Genomic DNA, 27,300 nt, shown 5'->3' with positions numbered 1-27,300 from the left:
GGGTCAAGGGGTGAAGTGCGACTAATTTATTCATTCAGTCAGATTTCCTGTGCAGATGGCAGGCAGATATGCTATCACTATGAGAATCCCATTGGTGGGGAGAGGCCTGCTTCTCTTATCTGATCTGAGCGCCGAGGACTTATCAGCCTCAGACACTGCTCCGCTCCACCGCCGCTGAGATGGAGGAATAAGAGGCTTATATGTGATTCCGGAGGAAAAAGTTTTCGGGGGTAAAAAGTTGTTGTTTTTTTTTCCAAGAGAGAGAGAGAGAGAGAGAGAGAGAGAGATGTCTATGAAGGTTGTCAGTCCTTCAGGGCATCTGTGTGGAATGTCAGTAGTAGGTCAAAGCCAAAGGACTTGCAGCATGTTATGACACTCATCTTAGTTTGCCTTTAAAATTGTGAGAGGTTGTTCTTACCAGTGTGTTGTTCTCTTTCACAGGACGAGCCCAATCGAGCTTGAATTGCCGGCAAGAGGCACCCATTCTAAGTATAAAGGACGGACCCAATCGGCACCATACTCCCCATACCGTTCCCCCCCGCTCTTTTCTCTCCACCCCTTCCCCCTGCCCCACTGAGCTCTCCGCTCACCCCTCCTCCTCCTCAACCGACACCCCCGACCAAGATGGACCTTCATCACCGAGCCGCCTTCAAGATGGAGAGCTCATCGTACCTCCCTGGCCCACTGGCGTCACCAGCTCTGATGGTGCTGGCGTCGACGGCCGATGCCAGCCGCGATGCCTCGGCACCGTGCCAGCAGCCACGGCCGTTTGGCGCACCCGTCTCCGTCTCCGACAAGGACGTGCACCTACCGTTCGCCAACGGCTCCTACGCCTTCGCTTCCGTCTACCACCGGCAACCTGGTTTCGGTGGCCGTGACTTTGCGCCATCTCTCCTGCACCTGCACCACCAGTTTGCGCCACCTGGTCTGGACTGTCCACCATCCATTGGTGTGCTCAACCACGGTGCTGTCGGAGCCTTCCGGCCTTTCGCGTCGCCACCAGAAGAGCGCGATTCGGCCTCAGGTGCCTACCAATCAGCTTTCACTCCAGCAAAGCGCCTCAAGGGCTGCCTGGAGGCAGAAGCCTCTCCGCACCTGCGCTACTCAGATGCCGAGGGTAAAGAGTACGACTACGGTGGTGCCCACGTGCCCTCAGGCTCGCCCGGTGCCCTCAAGGCCGTAGAGGATGCCGGAAAGAAAATCTTCGCAGTCTCTGGCCTGCTGTCCGACCGTGAGGCCTCGTCCAGCCCAGAGGACCGCATTGAACGCTGTGAGTAGATGTTTCCCTATACCCCCCCCCCCCCCCCCCACACACACACACACACACACATTTAAGACTCTAAAAACGCATTTTTACTCTGTTAATAGATGTGTTACATAATTTCCAGGGAGGGATTTTTTAGAAGTTGAATATATGCATGTTCTAAATTCTAAATGTAAAAAATATATATATATATATATATATATATATATATATATATATATATATTTCGCAGCATTGGAAGTTATCAAACTCTCGGGAAATTAAAAAAACGCACAATTCTGTGTGGTAGTAACTTGTTCCCCTATTACAAAGGAAATTAGTCTGCACGTATAAATGAATTACATTCATATCATAAGCCACACTGTAAGCTACAAAAAAATTATAATAATAATAATACGAATAATAATAATAACAATAAAGGAAATACAGTATTACAACACAACGGCAATAAAAGACAATCACACATTTACATTTATACCTAGAGATGTCGCACAAATCCAGCCACTCGGTGAATTTACCGTTCTTTTTCAAAGGAAAGGGCGATACTGTTCGTTAAGCCAAACCTGGGTTGATTTTGGTGCAGAAGTCTGAGACGGTGCTTTTAATCAGGTGTGAGAACCTCAGTTTGTTCGTACGAGACATTAGAGCAGGACGGTGTTGAGACCGTGTCCGTGTCACAGCCGGAGTGGTGCTGATGTTTGGACAGAGAGCTCCGGTGCTCCTCCAGCTCAGATCAATTCCACAGATACAACTCATAAATGAAATGAAGGGGATTCGTGTGTGTGTGTGTGTGTGTGTGTGTGTGTGTGTGTGTGTGTAGATGAGAGAGATGAGAAATGAAATATGAAACAGGAGCTCCGTGTGTGTGTGTGTGTGTGTGTGTGTGTGTGTACACTTCAATCCATAAGGGATCTACAGGAAGGGAGTTCAGTGGTATTATCAAAGGCAATCCATCTTTACTTCTCTTACTCAAATACATTAGGAATTACAGTAAAAACACACTTGCAAAGGTGTGCACAAACACACACACACACACTCACTCACACACACAATTCCATCACTGGGGACCAGGTCAGAACTGTCATAGATTCCTATAATTATGGACACACACACACACACACACACACGTTCCTCAGTAGTTACCCCACACCCATGTTCAGCTCACCTGCTATCAGAGAGAACGTCAGTGTGTATTTAAGCGCATGTGTGTGTGTGTGTGTGTGTGTGTGTGTGTGTGTGTGTGTGTCATCATGCCATCGTGACTCATCGTGGTCTTTTTTCTCTCTCCATTTTTTGTCCATTTCTTGGTTTGAGCCCCCCCCCCCTTCTATTTCCTCTTTCTCTCACACTACATTTCTCCGTCACGACGGTCCTGAAATCTTTCTGATTTCAACCGTTTTACTTTAGTGTGTGTTTATACGTGTGTCCTCTGCGACAGGCTGGCAGGTCAGGGGAGGCGACAGAGAAAAAGAGAGCGCGAGAGAGCGAGAGAGGGAGGGTAAAGAGAAGGCTAGAAGGAGAAAGGGAGAGATGGAAACACCCTTGATCGAACAGATGAGAGACAGAGGCAGCGAGCTGAGACTGATCGGATAAAGAGGCTGGCATGCAGGCAGGCAGGGTTGTGAATGACACCCGACGACCGAAGTAGACAGGAAGGAGAAAGCGAGAGAAGAGAAACAGACAAAAGGAAGCGTCTCATCTAGGATTTCTCCTCCGAGAAGCTCTCGTTTGATTTGAAGCCGTGTTTTAACCGGTGTAGTCTCTGTACAGAATGCTTTTTCCTTTTCTTTCCTTTTTTTTTTTCTTTTCTCTTCCCCCGGACATGTCCGTTTGGGTGGTGGGATTATAACGCCTCAGCCTGGGCTCAGATTAACTGTGAGATAGCTGCTAATTCCGGCCTGTATTAATCTGATGCTCAGAGTATGCGATAAGGGGCAACACGAGAGGGGATTAAGGAGGGAGCAGAAGCGGCTCACGGCCCTTCTCTCCGGTTTGGGAATATACGGCCGAGACGAAAATGAGTGCGAGACTAAAACTAGCGCTCTTGACTTTCTCTCTTTCTCTCTCTCACACACACACTCTCTATTTTTTTTTTTTTTTTGGAGCTGTATCTAATTAGATTAAACCTCAGGCCCACCGAAGGCCCTAATGCGATTGAGTTTGTAGAACCCGGAGTAGAGGAAACTTAAATTGGGTTCCCCTTGACTGGGTAACTTGCTGCTGCTTGTCACATTGTGAGTGGTATCCTCTCACATGGTGTGTGTGTGTGTGTGTGTGAGAGAGAGAGAGACAGAGAGACAGAGAGAGAGAGACTGAATCTGCAAATCTTTCCAGCAGAGAGCACAATGAATAAGCCTCTCTACTGTGAACCAGGAAACCTTGCTATAAAACCCCATCATGGCAACACAGCAGCTGATAAAGACTAACGTGACAGGCTTATCTTCGCTTTTCGATGGAGCACTGATATTTACTTCAAAACTGAACATTTCCATAACTTCTCTCTTTTCTGTTTTTTTTTTTTTTTTTCGGTCCGAATATGGGAATCCTATTCTAAAAGCTGTGTTCCCCAAAAGACAGACTACTACACACTGTGCACTTCCGCTATGCACTACGTGCTCTAGGGCCGAGTGTGTGAATAGATCCGAGATGACACGGAATGCACGTGATGTGATGCGGCCGACTCGAGCGGAGTCGACGGAAACCGACCTCACCGTATCAAGGTACCATGAACAGTAAAACGGAGAAATTCATTCAAAGTTTTCACACTCCCTTCTTAAAAATAAATAAATAAATAAAAAATCCGAGCAGATTTGAGCCGGCGTCAGCGTCCTGTAGCTCCGCCTCTCCTAGCGTCCGACGTCCCACACTTCCGGTGCGTTCAATGCGATCGTATTTACGAGTGGAACGCACACGGACGCCACCGCGAAGTCGTATTTACGAGTCGGGACACTCGGGATTTTCTTCGTGTGTCATTAAGAAAATAAACTTTGTCGGAATTTTACGTTTACGTCATTTACGTTTCCTCAGAAGCTGATTTCGGTTACGACGCGTCCGTCGTACGAGGCGAGTCATCGGAACGCGTCCGAATTGCTTAACGTGTCGTCGTCAGGCTTCTTTTATTTACAGTAAAACAAGCGCATTTCCCCGCACAACAAAATACGACAGCTTTGTATGGTTCCGATATCGTACGTAACGATAAAGTTGACAGCGGCGTCGCGAATTGATTCAAAACATCAAAACAGCAAAAACACACACGGTGCGCGTTCTTCGTTCGGCGTTTTCTAGAAGTCCAGCGTAAAAAAAACCCTTGCTGTGTTTTGTTTTGTAGTTAATTAAGAGGAAGTACGCCACCATCTTGCTCCGCCCCAAAGCGACCTGAACGCACCTGACGTCGTAATTACGACTTGAACGCACCGTTCTAACAAGTGCACGTCTCCTTGTTGGAATTTTCAGTTGGAACGCACTACTCGTACGATTTCTTTAATCTATACAGGACATACTGTGTAAATGTGTGTTGTGTGTGTGTGTGTGTGTCTGTGTGTCTGTGTGTGTGTGTGTGTGTGGGGGGGGGGGAGTACGGAACCTGAGTACCGAACCTGACCCGGAACCGTCGGTCCACTTCCTCAAGTCTGCGAAAAAGGACTGAGGAACTCACATGGAACAAATCAAAGAGGGAATGCGAAGGTATGGAGAGATGGAGATAAAAGAAAGAGATCAGAACGAACGAGTGGAGGGGGACAGCAAAGGGACAAGTGATGAGCTGAAAGGCAGACAACAGCTGCCTTCCTGAGCAGCCGAAATAAAACGTGTGTGTGTGTGTGTGTGTGTGTGCGTGGGGGGTTTAGGAGGACGAGGACGACGACGACGAGGGGGAGTAAAATCCTTAAGACAACAGTGCGCAGCCACGCAGGCTTCCTTCCTGACGTGCCCAGGCCGTGAGCTGTGTGGGCCTGTCGTCATAAATCCCCTGCTGATTTACGGGGCAGCTCCACACTTAACCCCCAGTGCTCCATCCAGACTGGATTTATTTCCACCTGATACGTAAAGCGTTAAAAAACCAAACAAAGAAATTCATTTTGTGCGTGCATCACACGCGTTGTTATGCTAACCAACCCGTGGCGCAGAAGCATGGAGATGCATTTGTGTAGTTATTTCTGCAGACCGTCTCCCTGCCACTTTGCGGTCGTCCGTCAGCTGCCGGCTTTGAGCCTTTAATTATCTGCCGTTGCTCTCTCTCTCTCTCTCTCTCTCTCTCTCTCTCTCTCTCTTTCTCTCTGCCTCCTCAGTTGCTCTGATTGATTCCTGTTTTCATGTTTTTTCGATTTTTTTTCTCCTTCCGCCGCCGTATAGATATCTTTTTTGGGGGAGCGCGTGTGCTTATTCTGCTGTCTTCTTTCCCTTTTCCCAACACTCTGAAGAGCAACATGCGCGCTGACAGCTGTTAAAACACACTAGTTTTTTTTTTTTCCCTCTAACACCCCCCCCCCCCCCCTCCTTTTTTCCTCCCTTTCATGTGTTTCTGTCAAACAACAGATTGCACCGGGGGATTTGTGTTTCCTTTTGGATGCATTCAAAAAATAAATAAATAAATAAATAAATAATGATAATAATAAAAAGCTTAAGGCTGGGAGTGATCAAAGTGATCAGGAAAGATGAAGGAAATACTTTATGATACGTCACTCCATAAGACATCGCTTTTTACGTCTTCGGCTGTTAAAGAGTTAACCTGTGTAGTCATCCCTGCTAGGTCTCTTTCTCCTCTCTCTCGCTCTCTGTCTGTCTTTTCGTCTTCCTGTTCAGCTCTTTGCTCTCTCCCTCCCCTGTCATGGTCTAGTGGCGAGGTTAAGTTCAGTAAGAGTGTTCTAATAATTAAGCCTGTGCTTTCCCAGATGTTAAAAGGCTTGTCCTCACATGTAGTCTCCCCGTCAGGTCCCCGTCCTTCCTCTCATCCCTCCATCCTTTCTTTTGTCCCCCCTCCCACCTCCACTCTTTTTTTGCCCTCAGCTTCAGTCGCCATCAGCGATGGACGGATCAGGGCTTTGTTTACGTCTCCGTCTGTCCCTTTTGCCCTCTCACGTTCCCTCTTTCGGTCGAGGGCGAATTAAAAGCGGCGCAGCTTGGACGTACCAAAGTCCAGATTCGTTTGTTTTTTTTGTTTTATAAGTGCTGCAGTTTTCTCTCTCTCTCACGCGCATACGAGAGAGAGATGTAAGCTACTGGGGGTTTCTTTTACTCTCCCTGTATCTGTGTCTTTGCCGCTCTGGGTGGCAGGGGACAGCAGGTGTCAGTGCAGTGGCCCATGGCTATGTGTATGTGTATGTGTGTGTGTGTGTGTGTGAGGAGCATTGGACTGTGCCATTGTTGCAGCATGACGCAGATCAAGGATTAGCGCTTCCTGCCTGCGCTTTGTTGGCTGCCTCACTTGAATTGGACACAGCCACCGTTTGGGAAATTAACAGGGGAAAATGAGATGATCGCATGCGTCTTCGCCGGAGAAACAGCTGGGTCCCCTACGCAAATGTGTACCCCTTCCTACTTCCCATTCATCAGAGTACAGTAACACACACACACACACACACTTTTGCATACAAACATTTCAAATGAAAGCAGGGTATAATTTATTACCGCTGCGTTATGGATTATAGCGAAGATCTGTTTTATTTTTAGCACTTTTACATATGGGTGTGTAGTGGGGGGCATGTCATTATTCTCCCCTACCCACATGTCCACACATGCTGCTCCTACAGGCTCTCACAGGTTCTTTCCCAGATTTTGGGATCTGGAGCAACGTCAGCGAGGCCTTATAAAATTGTCTACGGGGTCCAGTAGAAACTCGCAGCTGGTATCACTTCTATTCTGTTGCTGTGGTTTCACAGTGTCAGGGTACCAGGTCCAGAGTTCAGGGTTCTGGACCACTGAGAGGCTCAGGGACGGGCCTCAGTGTCAATAGCAGCCGTATAGCTGGTCGTTTTCCTCAGGAGAGCACCCTTCCTTCCCTCTCTCTCTTTCTCTCTCTAATGCAGATGTGCTGAAAATCCTGTTCCCCCAGAATGCCTTAAAGAGGCAGGAGATGAAAAAGCTCACTCACTGCTAACTGCTCCACCACCCAGAGCTGAGCACGCACACTCACACCACATCTCTCTCGCTCTCTCATTCTCTCTTCTCCTCACTTCCTCGTTACCTCTCTCTCTCTCTCTCTCTCTCTCTCTCTCTCTCTCTGTCCACTTCTCCAGACACCCGTAATCTAATCTTCTCTCCGTTTGCGAGCGCAGTCTTCTGTGACAGACCTTTTTTTTTTCTTCCAAAAAAGCCGGCTCGGCTAAAGGACGAACATATTATTTATATTTATTACTTCCCCTAAACATAAATAATTGAACGGAAGTGATTACTGAGTGGAAACCTCCAGGAGCATTAGAGGCACCTGCTGAATGTTATTTTAAAAACAACACCACACACGCCCCTCTCTCTCTCTCTCTCTCGCTCTCTCTCTCTCTCTCTCACTCCGCCTGAGAAATCAGGTTCAAACCGACATCGTGGTGTATAGAGGAGCCCTGTTAGCCAGGACAGGTCCCGCTAAACTCGTGCACCTGTGGATACCTGTGTTCGAATGCTTCCGGAGGCTAAGAACACGCTCCATTATATTTAAGCAGTGCATAAGTGGAGGGAAAAAGACGGCCCTGGAGGATCTACATGAAGTTCCTTTCTCAGAATGCCAATGGCCTGCACACGCATCGGAAAGTGTTGCCACTTCGCTGTCACTCTCTGTCGAGGTGCTCGCAGCAGCCTGATTAATTATTTAGCTGCATGTATCATCTATTTACCTTAGTAATCCATCTGTCAGCACGCTTATTGATCCAATCCTGCATTCTAATTGTGCATCCTCTCAGCGCCGGCTAGCTCATATTTAAATGCAGCGCCTGTCACTGCGCCTGTCTGTTTCTGGGTGCCGGTAGCTGTTACACTGCCTGTTAGCTGTTGGAAAGAGTGGCATTGAGCTACAGCTGGCTTGTAGAAACTAGAACGTGTGGGAGTTTTCTCTCTCTCCCTCCCTCTCTCTCTCTCTTCTCTCTGTTTCCCGCTCTGTCACTCTCAGGTGTGACCGCATTGTACCTTCTGCCACGGTGCGTGTGGAGATGTCGCTCTATTCTGAGTTCTGAGTGACTGCGGTTCGGAGTGAAACAGAGATGTGGAGGGAAGAGAGGGAAGAAGTGAAAGTCAGGATAAAGTATGAATGAGGGCATCTGCGTGTTTATTTATGTGCATGTGTGCTGTTTTTTTTTATTTATTTATTTCTCTCCTGCCCCTTTGCTTCCTTGTTTCAGTCCTGGTTCTTGTTTTCAAGACACTGCTAACTTTTAAGTGAGCAGGAATCTCTCTCTCTCTCTCTCTCTCTCTCTCTCTCTCTCTCTCTCTCTCTCTCTCTCTCTTAAGAGAGTGGTAGCAGCCTCTTGCTGTGATTGACAGGTGTGACGGCAGGCAGTTCAGAACCCAAAGCTGACACTTTTTATGAGGGCTGTTGTGTGTATATATATATATATATATATATATGTGTGTGTGTGTGTGTGTGTGTGTGTGTGTGTGTGTGTGAGCTGAGGTACTTAAGAAGGCCTCACTCGTGGTCCGCTGGCTCAGTTCTCTTCTAACAAAGCTTCTGACATAATTGAATACAGCACCTCCTGTGGTGAGGAGATAAGTGTATAAGTACGTGTTCATGCCCATGTATCTTCATGTTTGTGTGTGTGTGTGTGTGTGTGTGTGTGTGTGTTAAGGTGTATAGTAAGTGAACATCCTGTTCACTTCCAGCATGCATGTGTTTATCTCTACATGCTTAGTGAAAGATGTCGGAGTTCAGCCCCCCTTAGGTTGATGAGGGTCTAATCAGAGAGGACACGTGAGCTCCCGGCGTGAGCTGACGTGCAAATGCAGCGATCAGTAAACACTCACTGAGTTAATGACATCAATCAATGGCCTTTTAAAACTGCAATTTGATAATTACAATCATCAATGTCTGCCACCGTATACATTACAGGCTCTCCTCTCGGCCTTTCCCTCTCTCCCCCTTTTTACTCTCGCTTTTATTTCATGAGAATGGATCCGAGGCCCTATTATCCTGTCAGCGGAGAACGTGTCGGAATCGAACTCCTTGCGTGTAGGCTATCATTTTACAAGAGCTGCAGCGTTCATCGATACTTAACATCTTAATATGGCAAGATTTTAAGTGAAAATGGGCTTTAGGACTAAAATGGAACCATTTGTAAGACGGACTGCGAATGGTTTCTCCTGTGTTATTGTTATTCGAACCCCAGTATTAACAATTACTACTGTAACTGTCATTTAAATCTAGGGGAAGGAGGATGAGGACGGAGGACATTTTAAACTGTGAATTTTAATGATCAAAATTTGAAATGATATTTATTATTATCTCGACGTTTTTGGGTTGTTTTTTTTTGCGCTACCTTTTGGTCCTTTCTGCGCTAGTATAGATGCGTCTGTCTTTCTCTATTTCCGTCTCTCTGTGTTTCACGGCTCCTTCTGATTGGCTGAGCCACGCTCAAAGTTGATTTTCACCGCACATCAAAGACGCTGTCCACACCATGACCACATTGCTTTGCGGGAGGGTGCGCGGGGAGGCGAGAGGGGGGGTGTTAAAATCTTCTTAACCAGAGACTCCCTACGTCCCACTTTAGCCCTATCAAAGCCCTTAACTGCCTCCTTTCAGTCGGCCATTTTCAGCCTCTGAGGCCCCGGGGCCTGCTGACCCGATCGTAGACAATTTCATAGCCGCAGAGCTGAAAATTGCCGCCGTCAAAAATGACACCTAAACGTGGTAAATGGGGGGCTAATCTGGAATTCTGCTTTACTGGAACGCAATCCCCCTCTCTTCTTCTTCAACGCATGACCTCTCGGTGTCGGTGTGTTGTTGGTAGTTAAGCTGCCTTTCACACTTACCCACGCTGCTCTGCAGGTACTGTTTGGATATGGGCTGCCTAATATCACACCGCCGCACCAGAATGCGCGGCATCCTCTCCTCACACAGAGCAAAAGAGTGCAAATCTGCCACTTCTCCCAACACAGACACCCCTCTGACCCCCATTCAGAGATATATTGATTTTCCAAAGCTCGAGCACTGAGCACTGAGCAGATGAAGAAGGAGGGTGTAGTAATGGTCGACGCTTGTGTTAGGCACGCAGCGTGATGCTCCTGTCTGCGAATTGAACACATCTCCCACATGCTACTCACACCAACATCAAACGAGCACAAATAAACAAAAGGCACCAGGATCTTCTCGAGACCTTTAAAGACACTGTTGCTATCTCGGCATGAAACTCCATTCAAGTGCATTGAGATGGTGTGTGTGTGTGCGTGTCAAACAGAGTTTGCTTGTTTGTCATATGTTGCAACTATATTCTACGTATGTGTGTGTGTGTGTGTGTGTGTGTGTGTATGTGTGTGTGGGCCCAGTTTGCTTTGTGGGGTTTAAGGTGGCCTGATCCGCACCCTTGAATCATGACTCTTTTAACTCGTATTTACTAGGGACCTCTCAGAGCCAGAGGAAAGATCCATGGAGCAGAGAGAAGCAAAATAAAGCGAGCGCGTACAAACAAACTGCGTCGAGGGAGCACGGCCTGGGTCTCTCTGCGTGAGGCCATCCTTCAGTGTGCTGTCCTAAGCCCTGCTCTTACCTCTGAGAGAGAGAGAGAGAGAGAGAGTATAGAGCGTGGGCGGCTGGAGTGGAAGCTTGTTTTCTCAGTCAGACTCACCAAGTTGAACTTCACAGAGGAATGCTTCAGTTCGTTTGCTCACGTGTTTGCATTTCATGCAGCGATTCACAAGAGGAAGATGGGATTTGTCTATTGCTTCGCCAGCAAGCAAGTCCTTGGCCGTCGTCCTCCTCTTGAGGGTTTTGTTTTTGCAATTATTATCACTCTGAAGACTTCAGACAACAGACATGTGAGGAAATCTCTCTTTTGCTCTTCGGACAGAGCTGCTACCATACAGTAAGGGTAAGGTCCAAGAACAGCAGAAGAAGTACATATACAATAACCTGTGACATCTCTGCAGCTGCAGGCATGTTACGAGCTGGCCGAGGGGCAGGTGGACGGACGTTGTATCGACACGACAGGCAGGCGTCTGTGTTTTCGCTTGGGGGCCTGAGGTTTGCTCGGTGCTGCAATGTCAGGGTCATGGGTCACAGGGCGACCTGGAGCTGTGAGAACAGGACTGAGGTGACCTCCAGCTTCTCACACAGGCTTCTTAGATTCTGTGGTGTCAGGACTGCGGTGCAGAGAACAGCAAGAAAAGCACGTGAAAGGTGAAACCTTAAACGTAGTCGGCGTTCGGTATCAGTGTATACCAGTGCATACGATATATTTTGTCTCGGAGAGTGCACTGTAAGGAATAAAATCGCGCTAGGTTTATGCATGTCTTGCTTTGCTCCTGAACTGTGTTTATCCATCCATCCATCCATCCATCCATTTTTCATACCGCTTATCCTACACAGGGTCACGGGGGAGTCTGGACTCAGGGAACATGGCGGGGGACACCCTGGACAGAGTGCCAACCCGTCACAGCGCACAATCGCACACACGTTCACACACTACGGATAGTTTGGAAACGCCAGTCGACCTACAGCTGCAGTTGTTTTCATGATGTAGTTTCACGAAACTTTTCTGGAAACCCATCATCAACTTCTAAAAATGTTATTTCATTGCTGATAATCGAAGCTGGACTAGGCGAATTAAATGAACCCCTTTTGAGGCTGTTTCCTGTTTGTTCTGCTGTGAAACATGCAGCAGAAACCATGCTCGTGTACTCCTTTTAATGTATGCTCAATATGGAGTACATTATACACGCACACACACACATATATATACATATATCTATCTGCGAGCGTGTGTTAAGGTGTGTCGTACCTCGGGCGTTGTCGAACCCCCTTCCTATAGCGATCTGGCCTGCTGTGTGTTAATAATATTCTGTCGATAGTGTGACGTGAGGAGCAGGCCTTTCTGCTGTGGACTGTCCTGCTCTGACACATCCATCAACACAGTGTTCGATATCAATAACCAAAGCCCATGCTAATGGTGGCATTTAAGTAGCGGTCGAGACAAATTAACCGGCGGCGTCCTACAAGGGTTAAATATTCATCATGCTCATCGAGTAGTCGAGGTTCTGTCTGCATGTGTATATCGGCACTGGCCTGGAGATGATGACACACCTCTATGTCACTGGAGCTCAGAGCTCTGAACACTACATCACTTGCTTTGACCCTGGAGCAGCTATACCGGCTGCTTCTGCTGAGCTGAATGTGACACCGGGTCACGTTTTTTCTCCTGGTGTCTCTTTTTAAGGTGATGCTCTTGAAGGCAGCATGTAAACACGTATATGTATATGCTTGGTGTCGTGATCTTAGCGAAGGCTTTTATACAGTCCAGGACCTTCTGCCGGGAGCACGTGGTGCACGTCTGTGTGCGAGACATGAAAGCTGCCTGCTTTCCTGCTTTCTCCTGACCACTATTAGACTCGATTTCAGTGCCCCCCGCCCCCCCGCCTCAACTTGTCTCTCTTCCCTTCCTCCTTTTCTCCTTCTTTCTTATTCAAACTGTCCATCAGTAGCCTTATAAATAATTCATTGCCCTCTCCCTGATGGCTTGTCACCTTGCCTTCTTATTTGCCACCTTGTCTCCCTCCTCTCACTTCCCCTGCATTGGCCGTGGTGTACACCCCAGGAGCCGATGAGCCTCAGACCACACACACACACACACACACACACACACACACACACACACACACACACACACACTACCTCTCCCTCTGTGTTTCTTTCTCCTGCTCCTCCTGCTCCTCCTTTCTCACCCTCGGTACACCCCTGGCCCAGTCAGTGGTCACTGAATCAGAAAGAGCTTCCTCTCTTTTCTCCGTTTATACCTCGCTAATTAACGGTTTGTCCTTTTAAACCAGTCCCCCTTCCTTTTAGATTGGTGCAGTCTCTGGAAACGCCTTGGCGCTTGGCGAAACCCAGACCAGGAACCGCGAGTACCGCTCTGTCGCTGACATTTTGTTTTCTTTTCTCCGCCTGAGCTTTTACGACGCTTTTCGTTCTTATTTTCGGGCCACTGCTGGGTGGCTTCCACGTTTCAATTTTGCGGCGTCTTGATTTAATAGGGTGCATTGCATCAATGAAGGCAATCAAATGACATGGGCATCGAGAGAGCTGTGCAGCGAGCGTACCTGGCATAAGAGCAGGAAACAGGAAATGGAATCCATCCATTTTCTGTACTGCTTATTCTACACAGGGTCACAGAGAGCCTGGAGCCTTGACACCCTGGACGGAGTGCCAACCCATTGCAGGGCATGGCCTACTTGGTGGCTTTGCGGTTAAGGCTCTGGGTTACTGATCTTAAGGTCGCTAAGCTGCCAAGCTGTCACTGTTGGGCCCTTGAGCAAGGCCCTTAACCCTCTCTGCTCCAGGGGGCGCTGTATCACGGCTGACCCTGCACTCGGACCCCAACTTCCTAACATGCTGGGGTATACGAAGAAAATAATTTCACTGTACTGTGATAAATAAGGACTCATCACTTATGATACTTATGGGCGGCTGTGGTTCGGGTGGTAGAGCGGGTCGTCCACTAATCGTAGGGTTGGCGGTTCGATTCCCGGCCCACGTGACTCCACATACCAAAGTGTCCTTGGGCGAGACACCTAACCCCAAGTTGCTCCCGATGGCAAGTTGGCACCTTGCATGGCAGCTCTGCTACCACTGCTGTGTGAGTGCGTGTGTGAATGAGACCCAGTGTAAAGCGCTTTGGAGCCGCTAAGGTTAAAAAAGCGCTATATAAGTGCAGACCTTTTATGCTGTATACACAGCACGCTGTGTGGTGTCCCTGATAAAGGGAAGGAGAAAAGCAGTTCATCTTCTTCTCCACTTTCTCGGTGTTCCTCAGTAATTAAAGTCTTAACTGTATCTCTTGTGAAATCTAACAGCATGCCGAAATGAAATAATGTCGTTATTCTAACCCAGTCATCATTTGACAGTGCAATACAAATAATTCAAGTAGGGGAAGAAAAAAAAATATGACAAATGTTTCTTTTTTTTTTTCGTCCTGGTTAATGTTCAGGGAATTGCTGATATTGAAACCAGATTATTATGATCAAAAGGCAGTAAGCTCGCTCATGCGTGATGGGTGTGTGTGTGTGTGTGTGTGTGTGTGTGTGTGTGTGTGTGTGTGAACAGATATTGGAATTCAGCAACGAGTGTTGTATTCATGAGCAGCAGCCCTTTGGAGACTTCCAGTCCATACAGAGTAAACACACTTTCTCTCTCTCTCTCTCTTTCTCTCTCTCTCTCTCTCTCACACACACACACACACACTGTCTGCACAGAGCTGTCTTGAGCAGTGAGGGCTCTGTCTGTAGCACGATTAATACGTATCAAAAAATGTCCCCTCCACTTTCGCAGGCTGCTCTCCACTGGACTGCAGAATCAGCAGTGGCCCCTCGGCCCGATGAGAAAAAGATCAATCAGGCCGCTCTGTGATGAATTAGAGACATCAGCAGCCAGAAGGGAGGCAAGCTCGAGCTGGCAGGGTTCAGGAATATAGGGCTAGGCCATCGTCACCCCCCCCCCCCCCCCCCCCCCAACTTTGCCTTTTAACTGCGATTACACCTACAGTATCTCACAAAAGTGAGTGCACCCCTGACATTTTTGTAAATATTTGATGATATCTTTTCATGTGACAGCACTGAAGAAATGACACTTTGTTACAATGTAAAGTAGTGAGTGTACACAAAATAACTGTCTAAACCACTGGAAACAAAAGTGACTACACCCCTAAGTGAAAATCTCCAAATTGGGCCCAAAGTGTCAATGTTTTGTGCGGCCACCATTATTTTCCAGCGCTGCCTTAACCCTCTTGAGCATGGAGTTCACCAGAGCTTCACAGGTTCCACTGGAGTCTTCTTCCACTCCTCCATGACGACATCACAGAGCTGGTGGATGTTAGAGACCTTGTGCTCCTCCACCTTCCGTTTGAGGATGTCCCACAGACGCTCGATATGGTTTAGTCCATCACCTTCACCCTCAGCTTCTTCAGCAAGGCAGTGGTCGTCTTGGAGGTGTGTTTGGGGTCGTTATATATGTTTCCTAAGTCTTGGCTCTGATTCCGTATTTACATTCAGGAAGTCAATTTTTGCACAAAAGTCTCGTCTTGTCAAATCCTTTCTCCTCACATAGTTAGTTAGTTAGTTAGTTAGTTAGTTAGGTTATCCTAACTAACTAACTGTCTCCCTTAGGAGAAATTTGTCTCGGGCAATTGAGAGAGCAGGTCACTATACAATTACACTTCATCCATACAACATACAATATTTCACCAAACTTACGCTTATAGACGTAACCCAACACCCCACATATTACACGTTTGCTCTCACCCACACACACAAATCATTCGCTATTATTCAATAATGTAACATACAGTGGAAGTCGAGAGAATTTATACTTATTCAACTTACAACCCGGTACCTTATATCTCCTGCCCGAAGGCATCGTCTCATACTCCTCATGAAGAATATGGCTTGGATCACCAATAATTTTAAGGCTCGACTTCTTAGGGCACAATACTTTGTTCAGCTTGCTTTGGTTTCACACTGTTATTGCTGAATGTACTACAGCCACTAGCTCGCTCGCTCTCTCTCTCTCTCTCTCTCTCTCTCTCTCTCTCTCTCTCTCTCTCTCTCTCTCTCTCTCTCTCTCTCTCTCTCCTCCGATAAATTCATTGTAACAATGACAGCTCCCGGTTCCTGGGCCGCCCGCCTCGTCTCGCGGCGAGTCGAGTGACAGCTTTAAGGCTTGTTTTATTTAAGGCCGCCTGTAATTACACAAGTTTTTTTAGCATATGTACGGAGAGAGATATGATTCATCTGCCAAGTGGGAGCTGGTAAAACAGAGAGGGAGGGCGAGGGAGAAGAGATACGCTTCAGCAAATAAAAAAGGAGCATGTGTTGCTACAAAACGTTTCCCTTATTATGTCTCATTAGAGGCAGAGCCAAGATAAGGGTAACACAGGCTGTGAATGAGATCTATTGCCCGCCTGAGCTGAAAGCCTCTGACTGAAGAAAAGCCGATATCTCCGACGCAGTGTGGGGGCCATTATTGTACATGGTTGAACTGGGCCAAGAAAAATGGCTGCCCTCTTTTCCGGTCCGACCCCGCGGCGTGGGAGAGAACAGATAGTGCTTAGCACTGGCGAAGGCCCCCGTGCTAATTGGAGGTGCTTTTATCGAAAAGATGTGTGGCGAGGTGGGTGAAAAAACTGACAGGGCCCGTTAATCCCGGCCTATTGTTGGCGCTACGGGAGAGTCGTGTCGGACAAATCACCCAGGGAGAGTGCCATAAAACCGTGCCTCGGCCATGCAGGGTAATGGGTTATGAGCTACAGCGCCACTCACCACGCGAAGCAGAGCCACCGTCTCCCCGCCGAATAAATCAACGGCAATTAGGCGCGTGCACTCACGCAGGAAGCGCGAACGATCATTAGCTGTAATTATCCCGAGTGCTAAATTACTACCTGTAGTCTGTGTTTGGTAACCGAGGCAGCCCGAGATGATCCGAAGGTACCACGGTGGCCGTTCGAACACTCCATTTCCAGATTGACTTTGTTTCACCAACAGGTGATCTCAAAATGTACGATTAGATATATAATCCTGCTTAATCCTTCACTACGGAACTGTTTGAGAAGCCAGTCTGCTCTGTAAATCACTGCAAGCAGCCACTATAGGACCCTGATGAGACCACTGTGTCATTCGCTAATTAATTGTGTTTCAGGATGTGGTCTGGATCCGTCTGGAGGTCGTATTGGAAAACGTCGTTAGTTAGTCTAAGGCCTAGTGCGCTCTGACGGAGTAGGCCGAAGAGACTTATAATGCGTCTCCATGTAGGCATACGACTCAGAAACGTATATCCGTCATTCGATCCGTTACGCTCACATCACATCACATCACATCCTCCAGCACGGACGCCTCTTACCCCACGTTATGTTATACACTTGGCCTACAGACTTTACACGTCCCATTCGTGCGTGCGAAACCGTGACGCGCCTGACCAACAACTCGTCGGGCAAATGATTTAAAAGGGTGGCCTTCCGCCACCTGGTAATTTGGAGAAATTAAAGCTTAATCAAGCATAGTGGAGGACAACTCGTGAATAATTTAGCAGGGCGGAGAGGCAGAGAGCTCGAGGGACACCAGAGAAAGAGAGACACATCCAGCCAGTTGAAACTGTGAAGAGATCACGCCCGCTCTGATGGGTCCTTTTCCCCCTGCCTTTGGAATCGATGGGCCTGACATCTCTGCACGAGCTGCCGGTGGAATTAATACTCCGATTCCGAGTGAATGAAACAAGGGCACTAAGTGGCTCGTTTTTCCAGTACTACAGCTGAAGATGGCGTAGATTTACGCATTTCCTGACAATGAGCACACTTTTTCCCCACACAGCAATAAAGAATAGGCTCAACGTGACGCTTTAGCGATCACGGAGGTAAACAGGCCGAGACTGACAGTCACGAGAGCAGGATTGGGTTTTTTAAATTTTTTTTTTTTTTTCTTTTTTCCCCGCTGCTTAATAACTGCGTATATTTCCAGGAGATTTTCAGGTGCGACCACTTTAACCCGTATAACTTTTAATATCTTGTTTCAATTTCCCCTGCTTTGATTTATTTCTCGTCTCTGCAAAGTGTTTCATTAGCACAAAAGCCATTAGTCATTTGTAATGAAACACATATTTGCACTTTTTTTCCCTCCCCCCTTTTCTTTCTTTCTTTCTTTCTTTCTTTCTTTTTTTTTTTTTTACAAATTGAATTTTTAATCGGGCAGTGATGGGATGTAAAGTAAACACTGTTTGTGTTTGAGCTCTTTGCAGACGGCAAGGTGAGATAGCCCCCCGGGTCAGAATTAAGATTTCCTCCTGTGGGTCGGAAAACGATGATTATTTTGGCGTTGCGGATGTGACAAAAGGACAAGAGGGCAGAATGACATCACTTGGTGTCAGTCTCTCTGTGTGGTTGAGTCAGGTATGCCTTGGCTGTGTGTGCAACATGGTTGTGTTTTTCCCTCTTCGTGGACCCTGCTCTCTCTCTCACCGCCCCCCCATCCCCTTCTCTCTCTCTCTCTCTCTCTCTCTCACCCCGGCTGTGAGTGCGACCCCGTACTCGGGTAAAAGTGCGAGAATGAACTGGCGGCTCCGGGTGAGAGTGTGAGAGCTTGGAGGCCTCTAATGGAAATGAACGCCGCGCCGCGTCGCGCCTTTTGTGGCGGCCCGCGGACTCGGATTTTATTAAGTACTCTTTAGAGAGAGAGGGAAACACAAGAGGGGAAAAGTCACTGCACCGCATGTTAATTAGGGACGCTGGAGGAGCTGGCGGAGAGAGGAGAGTTTGTTAGAGGAGAAAAGGGGGGAATAAAGGAGGGGGGCTTTGTCCACTGCGCTTTTTAAAAGGAGGGGAAGACTTTTTTTTTTTTTTTTTTTTTTTTTTGCGTGCAAACAAAAAACAGATTTGCTCGACTGGGCTTTCAGAGAGAGAGAGAGAGAGAGAGAGAGAGAGAGAGAGAGAGAGAGAGAGAGAGAGCTGTTTCACCATGTGCTTACCTCACTAGCCCCTAAGACACTTTGTCACTCGGTGCACACACATCCTGCTTACATCACATTACATTTAAATACTGGGACTTGATGTCCATTCGGTGCGGTACAGATGCCAGAGTGTGACATACCATGAGGTGTATTTTTTTAAACTCTTGCACAGTGTTGTTCCCTTGCCAACTTTAGCGCCTCAAATGGAGCACAAATCAGTCCGTTTTTAGAGCTGCTCTGGGTAAAGAAGAGGCAGAGTGTATTATGTGTGTGTGTGTGTGTGTGTGTGTGTGTGTGTGTGTGTGTGAGGTGTTTTGGGGGTCAGGGCGAGCTGGTGGGTGAGCGGTGGGGAGGATGGAGGGGTTGGCTCTAGACTGGAGGGCTGAAAGGGAGTGTGAAGGCTGCTCAATGGCACCACCCAGCCTGCCATGAAATCAGCGAGCTCGGCCAACAAGCGAGCCCCTGCCTCAGCTCTGCTCAGTGTGTGTGTGTGTGTGTGTGTGTTTATGTCTATGTCTCACAGGGGGTCGAACTGGAGAAAGCAGTCATGCAGCATGGTCCCCATCTCCTCGACCCTCTCCCCCCTCTCTCCACACTCTCCATCTACTTTCTCGGCTTTCCGTATTGTAAAACTACAGCGCGCGGCCTTGCTGAGCAGTTTAAAAGTAGTTAGGAGGTAGATTGTGGACATGCTTTACTGATCAGGCCACGAGGTGCTTTAATCTGGTAATGGCTACCGTTCAGGGTGCTTTTAAAACCTTCCTCGCACTCATCCATTAGAAGCTGTTTTGTTTACCTCGTTCTCTCTCTCTCTCTCTCTCGCTCTCCATTCACCTTGTTGCCAGCTGTTCATAATGAAGTTTACCGTTTATAACAGCAGTTCTTTGGGGTGGCGCACACATAAAAGTTCTTACCGTTTGTATCAGTCAGCGTCTGCTTTTTCACCCCCCCCAGCCCATTCCCCTGACTTTACAACTCTCTACTCATAATCAGCATGGAGCTCTTGGATGTTTGAGTTTATGAGCGAGTCTGTCTGAGTCACGAGCGCTAATTTTCCACCAGCGAAGCAAAGGAAAAGTGAGAAGGAGAGGCAGAGTGCATGGCGGTGGGGGGTCCTGTCAATTCAGGTTAACTCAGGCCAGGATGAAGATCCTGGGAGGTCAAGAGACTAGCAGTGACACCCCTTCACGCTCTCCCCTTCCCCCTGTCCCAGGCCATCCTCCTTTCTCACCCATTAACTGTATTGTTCAGCCTGAGAAATTTAGTGCTGGGCAAACGCTCTGGCTCTATGAGGCACCTTGGTTTCTTCCCCAAATGCTCACTTCATCACGCAGCTCGTCGCAGAAGTGGAAAATGGAGTACTGCGCCATTTAACGTGCCGCTAATGTCATTCCGTTATTTGGAGGTGGGGTGCGCTTAACAACTCTTGAGAAACAATTACTCTGCCTATGACTGTGGTTATAGGTTCGATTAGCTAAGGACACATCTTGGGTTTGGTACCGTAATCCTAAAATGGGCAGTGGGAGGATTTTTGGATTGTGCGGCGTCCACATAAGACGCTGTGGCTAGAAACAAAGTACTTTCGGTTATATTTACGCTATTAAGGGTTGTAATAATGGCATTTGGGTATTTTTATGAACAATAGAAAAGATTTTATTATCTGCTTAGGAATACGTTTAGGCCTAAAAATGACCTAAAAGTAAATTTCACCCAACATATTGATAATAAAAACACACACACATACACACACACACACACACACAAAGCATAATAAATGGTTGCGAGAGGTTTTAAGGATTATCAGTGTGTCCCTGAACCCAGGGTCTAAAGATAGATGGCTCTAAAAGTAAGTCCTGCAATCAAACATGATAAATAAATCTAGTCTACGCACATAATAAAAAAAGTTCCATCTTGTTTCGAGTACGGTCATTTTGTCCTCCGGCTGCTTTGATCGAACGTCTTGCTCCGAGCTCTTAACGCCAACATTAGTTCCTCGAATTTAGCTTCACACTATAAAACACAGTGCGGAGTGTGTGTCTGCCCCACTTCCACTCGTTAACCTTGGGCGATACCTGCTCGAATTGGACCATAAAGTTGTAGTTTTAATGGACACAAATCAACGCTATGCCGTGAGTTCATTTAATTAAATCGTTCGGCTTCGGTCCAGTACCGGAGCTGATATTTCACATTGATTTTACTTTATGGTCGCGAGGAGTCATTAATCGTTGTGTTTTTAAGATATTTTGTCAGCGTGGGTGATAAATGATGTTTGGAAAAGTTCAGAGTCCTGTTCTAAACTCGTGGTTTAGCGCACAAGCTGGTTCTTACTAGTTTCATTACGGGTGTGCTTTTATACAACAGATTTGGAATAATAATAATAATAATAATAATAATAATAATAATAATAATACAAGCAAAAAATGGTGGACCAGATATCAGAGGAGGAAAAAAATAATTTGATGTAATTCTGTGACAAATTTGGAATTGGGTTTGGAAACGATTTATTCTAAATGCACACGATAAAAAAAAACACTGGGTTTAAAACGACCCAGATTGGGTTATTTTTAACCCAACGGCTGGGTAAATATTGGACAGAACACATTTTGGGATAAACTAACCAACCATCAAGTTAGGTTGTTAATTTTAACTCAACAAAAGGGTTGTTTTTCAACCCAAAGTATAGGTTGATTTTATTTACAAAAACGCCGGGTTAAATTTATTTCACAAATGGGTTGATCATTTCAGGGTTATTTTTATCCTTTGGAAATGTCAAATCTACCACGTTATAAAAATATTTCAACACGGCACCTCTGGTATTTATGCACAAGAAGGTGTTCAGGAATGTATTTCTAGAGCTGCTAAAGGGGTGTTTTTATACAGACTTTGAAGTAAACGTCTCAAATGAGTCAAATATATTTCAGTCGGAATTCTTTTTCTAGTGTACAGTGATGGTTTTATGGATAAATATATTGATACGGACCTTGTTTCTATAAATAAATCCAACAGTGAGTCCGTGTGAAAGCCGCCACCTCCACCTGAGGAGAATTCAAACAGTCCGAGATGAGTTGACCCAAGGAACTGGGCTGGGGCGTCGGGGTGGGGGAAGGAGGGGTGCACTGATTCAACTGTCAGTGAGAATGACCCACCACTAACCCAGCAGTTGGGTTACACAAAACTACCCCAAAAATTACCCAAGACTGAGACAATAACCCTATTAAACGCAGCGTTTGGGTAGAAATAATAACCCAGTGTTTTTTAGAGTGCAGAGAGACTTGATTTTGTTTATTGATTTTTAAAAATGATATTGATACTTTATACTTTATTATATTTGTAATGTAAGTGTGTAAAAGCTGCAGTTTGTGGAAGTCGTTTTGTAATTTTTTCCTGGATTTATTTATTTATTTTTTAATCTTAGATTTTAAAAGTAGATTTTAAAGAAAAGTATATGGTGGTGTTATTGATATCAGATTCATATAATAATAATAATAATAATAATAATAATAATAATAATAATAATAATAATAATACTTATTATTATTATTACTATTATTATTATTATTACTATTGTTATTATTGTTGTTGTTGTTGTTGTTGTTGTTGTTGTTGTTATTATTATTATCACAAATCCTCCTTCCTCTTTTTCTTCTTCTTCAACAGTCATATCTATGGATGCTCGCGCGCTCTCGTATTTCTCTGACTCATCTCAGCAGAGAACAAAAGCTCCCTCATTAACATCCACGTGAATTAAGCTTAATGCTAATGAATATGACTAGAGCACCATGCCGAAATGAACCAGACCCAGGGTAGGAGATTACTAATGCACAATTATCTCATGCTAATTGGTGTTTATGAATAAAGAAAAGCGCTTTAATTAATTGACATGGGTCGCGTGTGGATGAACCGTGCGCGCGCGCGCTCGCTCGCTCGCTCTGGAGTAGCGTTTGCGTGTGTGCGTGTGTGTGTGTGTGTGTGTGTGTGTGTTTCTTCACAAGTAGAAATATTCGTTTTAAAACGCGGACACTATGGGCTTTTTATTTGTTCATAAAATGTCGCAGACTTTGTTTTATTATTATTATTATTATTATTATTATTATTATTATTATTATTATTATTACACTTTATTCCTCTGTCACTATTCATCCTAAAGTAGTTCAGGACTTAAAACTATGAAAAAGAACCCAGATCAGAGAATACCAATGCCATAAATATCAATCACTGCGATCTAAAAGAATGTATCACGGGTAGTAAATTATGCGCAAATTATGCGCCTCGTGCGTAAACAAATAATGCATTCATTTTTGTGATTCGATGCTTTTATTTTATTATTTTTTTATTATTCTGCACTTTAATTCAGATCATGAGAAGGTAAGAAAGTTAGTAAAATACCCAAACAGCGTAAATAGTTTTACCCAGCTTCTATAAGCATCTGCGCTATTATGACTATTTCCTTACGTCTCTACTTATACACTGTTTCCCCCCCAGTTCTTTATTTCACATTTATTTGTTTATGGTCTTTTTTTTAGTTACAGATTGCTTTCTATCCGCTTAGTGAAGAAAAGGGAAAGCTGCGCTAAAAACACTCATCCATTACCAGTCACAGATGGTCTTTTGAAAGGCCAGGCTCTTGTGTGTGGTGTGGGGGGGCGGGGCTTAGTGCGCTCCTCTGTCTCCGTGTCCCTGCATTTTGCTCTTCGCTGTTTCTTTGTGTCTAACTTTCTTTTTTTTTCTTTTCTTTTTGCAGTGCTTTTGTAGAAGTCGTCCCCCCCCTCACTCCCTCACTCCCTCCTGCCTTCTTTAGCTCATCTGCCCCGTTTTTCACCCTCCAGCTCCTCTGAGCTCTGCTGCTCCGCACACACACATTAGCATCAAGCCTTTCCAGCCTACTGTTTATATGCACAATGCAAAATGTCTGTTAAAAAATACAATAATTACAACAACGATCATTATTATTATTATTATTATTATTATTATTATTATTATTATTATTATTATTATTATTATTGATGGAAGCATTGTTCTGATATTTAAAAAGAAGGTGTGGAAAAACTATTTAGACATTAATACTGCAACAAAAAAGAGTTCTATTTATATAAATATTTATTCAGTTAGTTATTGCCGATAATTAAAATGAGTTATTTTCTTGCCATGATATTGAACTTCTGAAATAAAGCAGTAATAGATCTATCTATCTATCTATCTATCTATCTATCTATCTATCTATCTGTCTGTCTGTCTGTGTGTCTGTCTGTCTGTCTGTCTGTCTGTCTGTATAATACTCCAACAAAAGCTGGGCTGATTTACCAAATAAATTTTTTCTTGACAAAATTAGTTCAGAATAGCCTCCTGAAATAAAGAAGTAATAGATCTATCTATCTGTGCCTGTCTATCTATCTATCTATCTATCTATCTATCTATCTATCTATCTATCTATCTATCTATCTGTCTGTCTGTCTGTCTGACTGTCTATCTATCTGACTATCTATCTATCTGTCTGCCTGTCTGTCTGACTGTCTATCTATCAGTCTATCTATCTATCTATCTATCAAACTATCTATCTATCTATCTATCTATCTATCTATCTATCTATCTATCTGACTATCTATCTGACTATCTATCTATCTATCCACCTATCTATCTATCTATCTATCTATCTATCTATCTGACTATCTATCTATCTATCAAACTATCTATCTATCTATCTATCTATCTATCTATCTATCTATCCACCTATCTATCTATCTATCTATCTATCTATCTATCTATCTATCTATCTATATATCTATCTATCTATCTATCTATCTATCTATCTATCTATCTATCTATCTACCTGTCTGTCTAACACTTCAAAAAAATATTTGATTTACTATTTTTTTTCTTGATAAAATTAGTTCAGAATAGCCGTTTTGTTTTAGTCAGGATATTGACCATCTGAAATAAAGAAGTAATAGATCTATCTATCTATCTATCTATCTATCTATCTATCTATCTATCTATCTATCTATCTATATGTCTATCTATCCATTGGCTTAAATGAAAGTTGAATGCAGCAGCCAGTATTTTGTCTTTATTTTGTCTCTTATTTCGATCTGTATTTCATGTTGGAGCGTGAATGTATTATTACATTTGAACGGAAAGCAAAGCCGTAGTCTGCAGTATTGTAGATCGCTCGTACGAGTGGCTTGACATATTCTGTAATGAAACGCAACCCTCATGCACCTGTGCCCCCTTTCCGCTTTCTACATTTTTTTCCTCCTTTGTTTTGGATATGGACTTTGCATTTATTCTTAATATTTTAACCCCCGGACTAATTTGTCCTAGCAGTCCGAGAACGATATCGGCTTTAAAATCCTTTCCACCAGATGTTGTTTGGGCTGTAACTCTGAGGGAGCAGTGTTTTTCGTTTCATGACCTAGTTCGTTTTGTTAAATGGGAAATTTTGCCGCTCAGCTGAAATTCTGGAGGTTAAAGTCGGGTCAGTTTGGGTAGTATAATAGCTGCCAGTGGCGTTTGCCTGGAAATGAGTCATTGGTGTAAGGATTTGGTGTCGGAATGGAGTTTTAAGGCAGCACTGTGGGCATGGGTTAGATAATCAAACTCACTCATTGCTCAGTCCCTCCCTCTTCCTCTCTCTCTCTCTCTCTCTCTCTCTCTCCCCCACTCTCTCTCTCTCTCTCTCTCTCCCTCTGCTGTCCTAGGTGTAATAAACTTCACGCTTGTCTCCGTCACTGGCAAGTTCTGGCTTACTTAAGCTCCAGTCACTGCTCTTTTTATGGAAGCCTCTTTTCAGCGCATTGTTGAGGAATATAGCCATGTTAATGTCTTGTACCGTAAAAATTGGTGCTGCCATGCTTATTAGGTGCGTAGCAGGACTACAGGGTAGCCAAGAAGAGATGAATCCCACACTACAAAGGGGCGGCAGAGGCGGCCGCCGGCATCAAATGCACCGATAATTGCATTGCTGTGAAGGGTTAGGCTTTTCGCCCCTCTCTCCATTTTTTTTCTCCCTGCCTTTTTTTTTTTTTTTGACTGCGATTTGTCTCTTAAGCCAGCGTGACGTCTCGGACGCGGCTGCAGAATGTGCAGAGCAAATTGGAGGTTGAGCGTGAACAATGCAACATGGAACACTGCTGTGGCGTTCTTTAGGGAAGGAGGGGAACAAAAAAACACCCCCACTAGATGAAGAGGAATAGCGACAGCGAGAGAGAGAGAGAGAGAGAGAGAGAGAGAGAGAGAGAGAGAGAAATACGAGCTGAAAGATAGGAAGAAAGTAAAAGAAAGAAAGAAATATATTCTTTTAGTAATAACCCTTCCAGCTGACCTTTCGCTTCCCTTTTCTATTCTGCGTCATTAGTCATCCGAGTTCACCGTTTCGCACTTTAAAAAAACCCCAAAACAAAACAAAAACAAAAACAAACACGGCGTTCCGAAGCTGTGCAGAAGTGCCGAGCTGATGCAGAAACAGGCTGTGATTGTGAATATATCGTTGACTGAAAGTAAACAGATTAGGCGAGAGGAAGCTTAGCTATTTGGGGCCTCTTTTTGATGTTGAAGAGCCTAATTTGATTTTTTCACCTCCTATTGTTTCAATGTTTTGCTCGTCTAATCCACTTTAAAGTTGAAACAGCTTTCATCCTAGCAGGGGGGTGAAAAGCGGGTGGGGGTTGCGGGGTGGTGGTGTCACAGGCTACCGTTCCTTTTCTCCTCTCGTTCCAACTTGCGCTCGCGAAAACAGTGCAGAGATGAGGCGAGAGCGCTCGCTAGGCAAACTGAGGCTTGGTGCTACCGTCTGAAGACGGGCCGGAAAAGAAGACGCAGACGGGACAGAAGGATAGTGAGACAGCAAGAACCGGAAATTGCCAGCAGAGCCAGCAGTGAAATGATCAGCCTGATGATGCCGCTTTAGCATGCCCTTCTCAGTCATCCTGAAAACACACACTCGCACACATACACACAAAACAGAGGACGGAGGACGGACGCGAGCCCTCTAAACAGACCTGAAAAGAGCTGCCCTCCAGCCGGCCTATTGTGCTGTGCAGCACCCCCGTACAGAAACCACTGACTGCTGTGCTTCACTTCAATCTGTTGAATAAGAAAGAGAGAGAGAGAGAGAGAGAGAGAGAGAGAGAGAGAGAGAGAGCGAGCTGGTTCAACATAGTTTTCTAAACCATCTGTGACTAAGTTTGCATTCATTGGACCGGCAAAAAAAAAAAAAAAAACAGCTTGTGGCTTTTCTATTACTCCCAAGAAGGAAGAGTGCAAGTGAAAGATGTATAGAGACTATATTTTATGTAGTACTGGCAAATTTCATTCATTTAATAATAGACCAGCATTTTTAAACTCTCAGTGGCATGTTTTACACCGTGAGGTGTATATGTTATAACGTATTAGCTTCCTAAATGGGTTCGACTTAGAACCCGCT

General features: G+C 45.3%; 1 protein-coding gene across 4 annotated transcripts in view; it reads left to right on the top strand.

The window, feature by feature from the left end:
- rnf220a (ring finger protein 220a) overlaps nucleotides 1-27,300 on the top strand; it is a 121,693-nt gene that overhangs the window by 10,007 nt on the left and 84,386 nt on the right. For all 4 annotated transcript variants that reach the window (XM_053681441.1, XM_017471429.3, XM_017471424.3 and 1 more), the window contains exon 2: nucleotides 442-1,270. In XM_053681441.1, the coding sequence (XP_053537416.1) occupies nucleotides 625-1,270 (646 nt within the window). In that variant the 5' untranslated portion in view covers nucleotides 442-624. The remainder of the gene's footprint in view (nucleotides 1-441; nucleotides 1,271-27,300) is intronic.

This window comes from Ictalurus punctatus, chromosome 7 (assembly GCF_001660625.3).
Source record: "Ictalurus punctatus breed USDA103 chromosome 7, Coco_2.0, whole genome shotgun sequence".
Lineage (NCBI taxonomy): Eukaryota > Metazoa > Chordata > Actinopteri > Siluriformes > Ictaluridae > Ictalurus > Ictalurus punctatus.
This window is presented reverse-complemented; position numbering and strand designations above follow the sequence as displayed.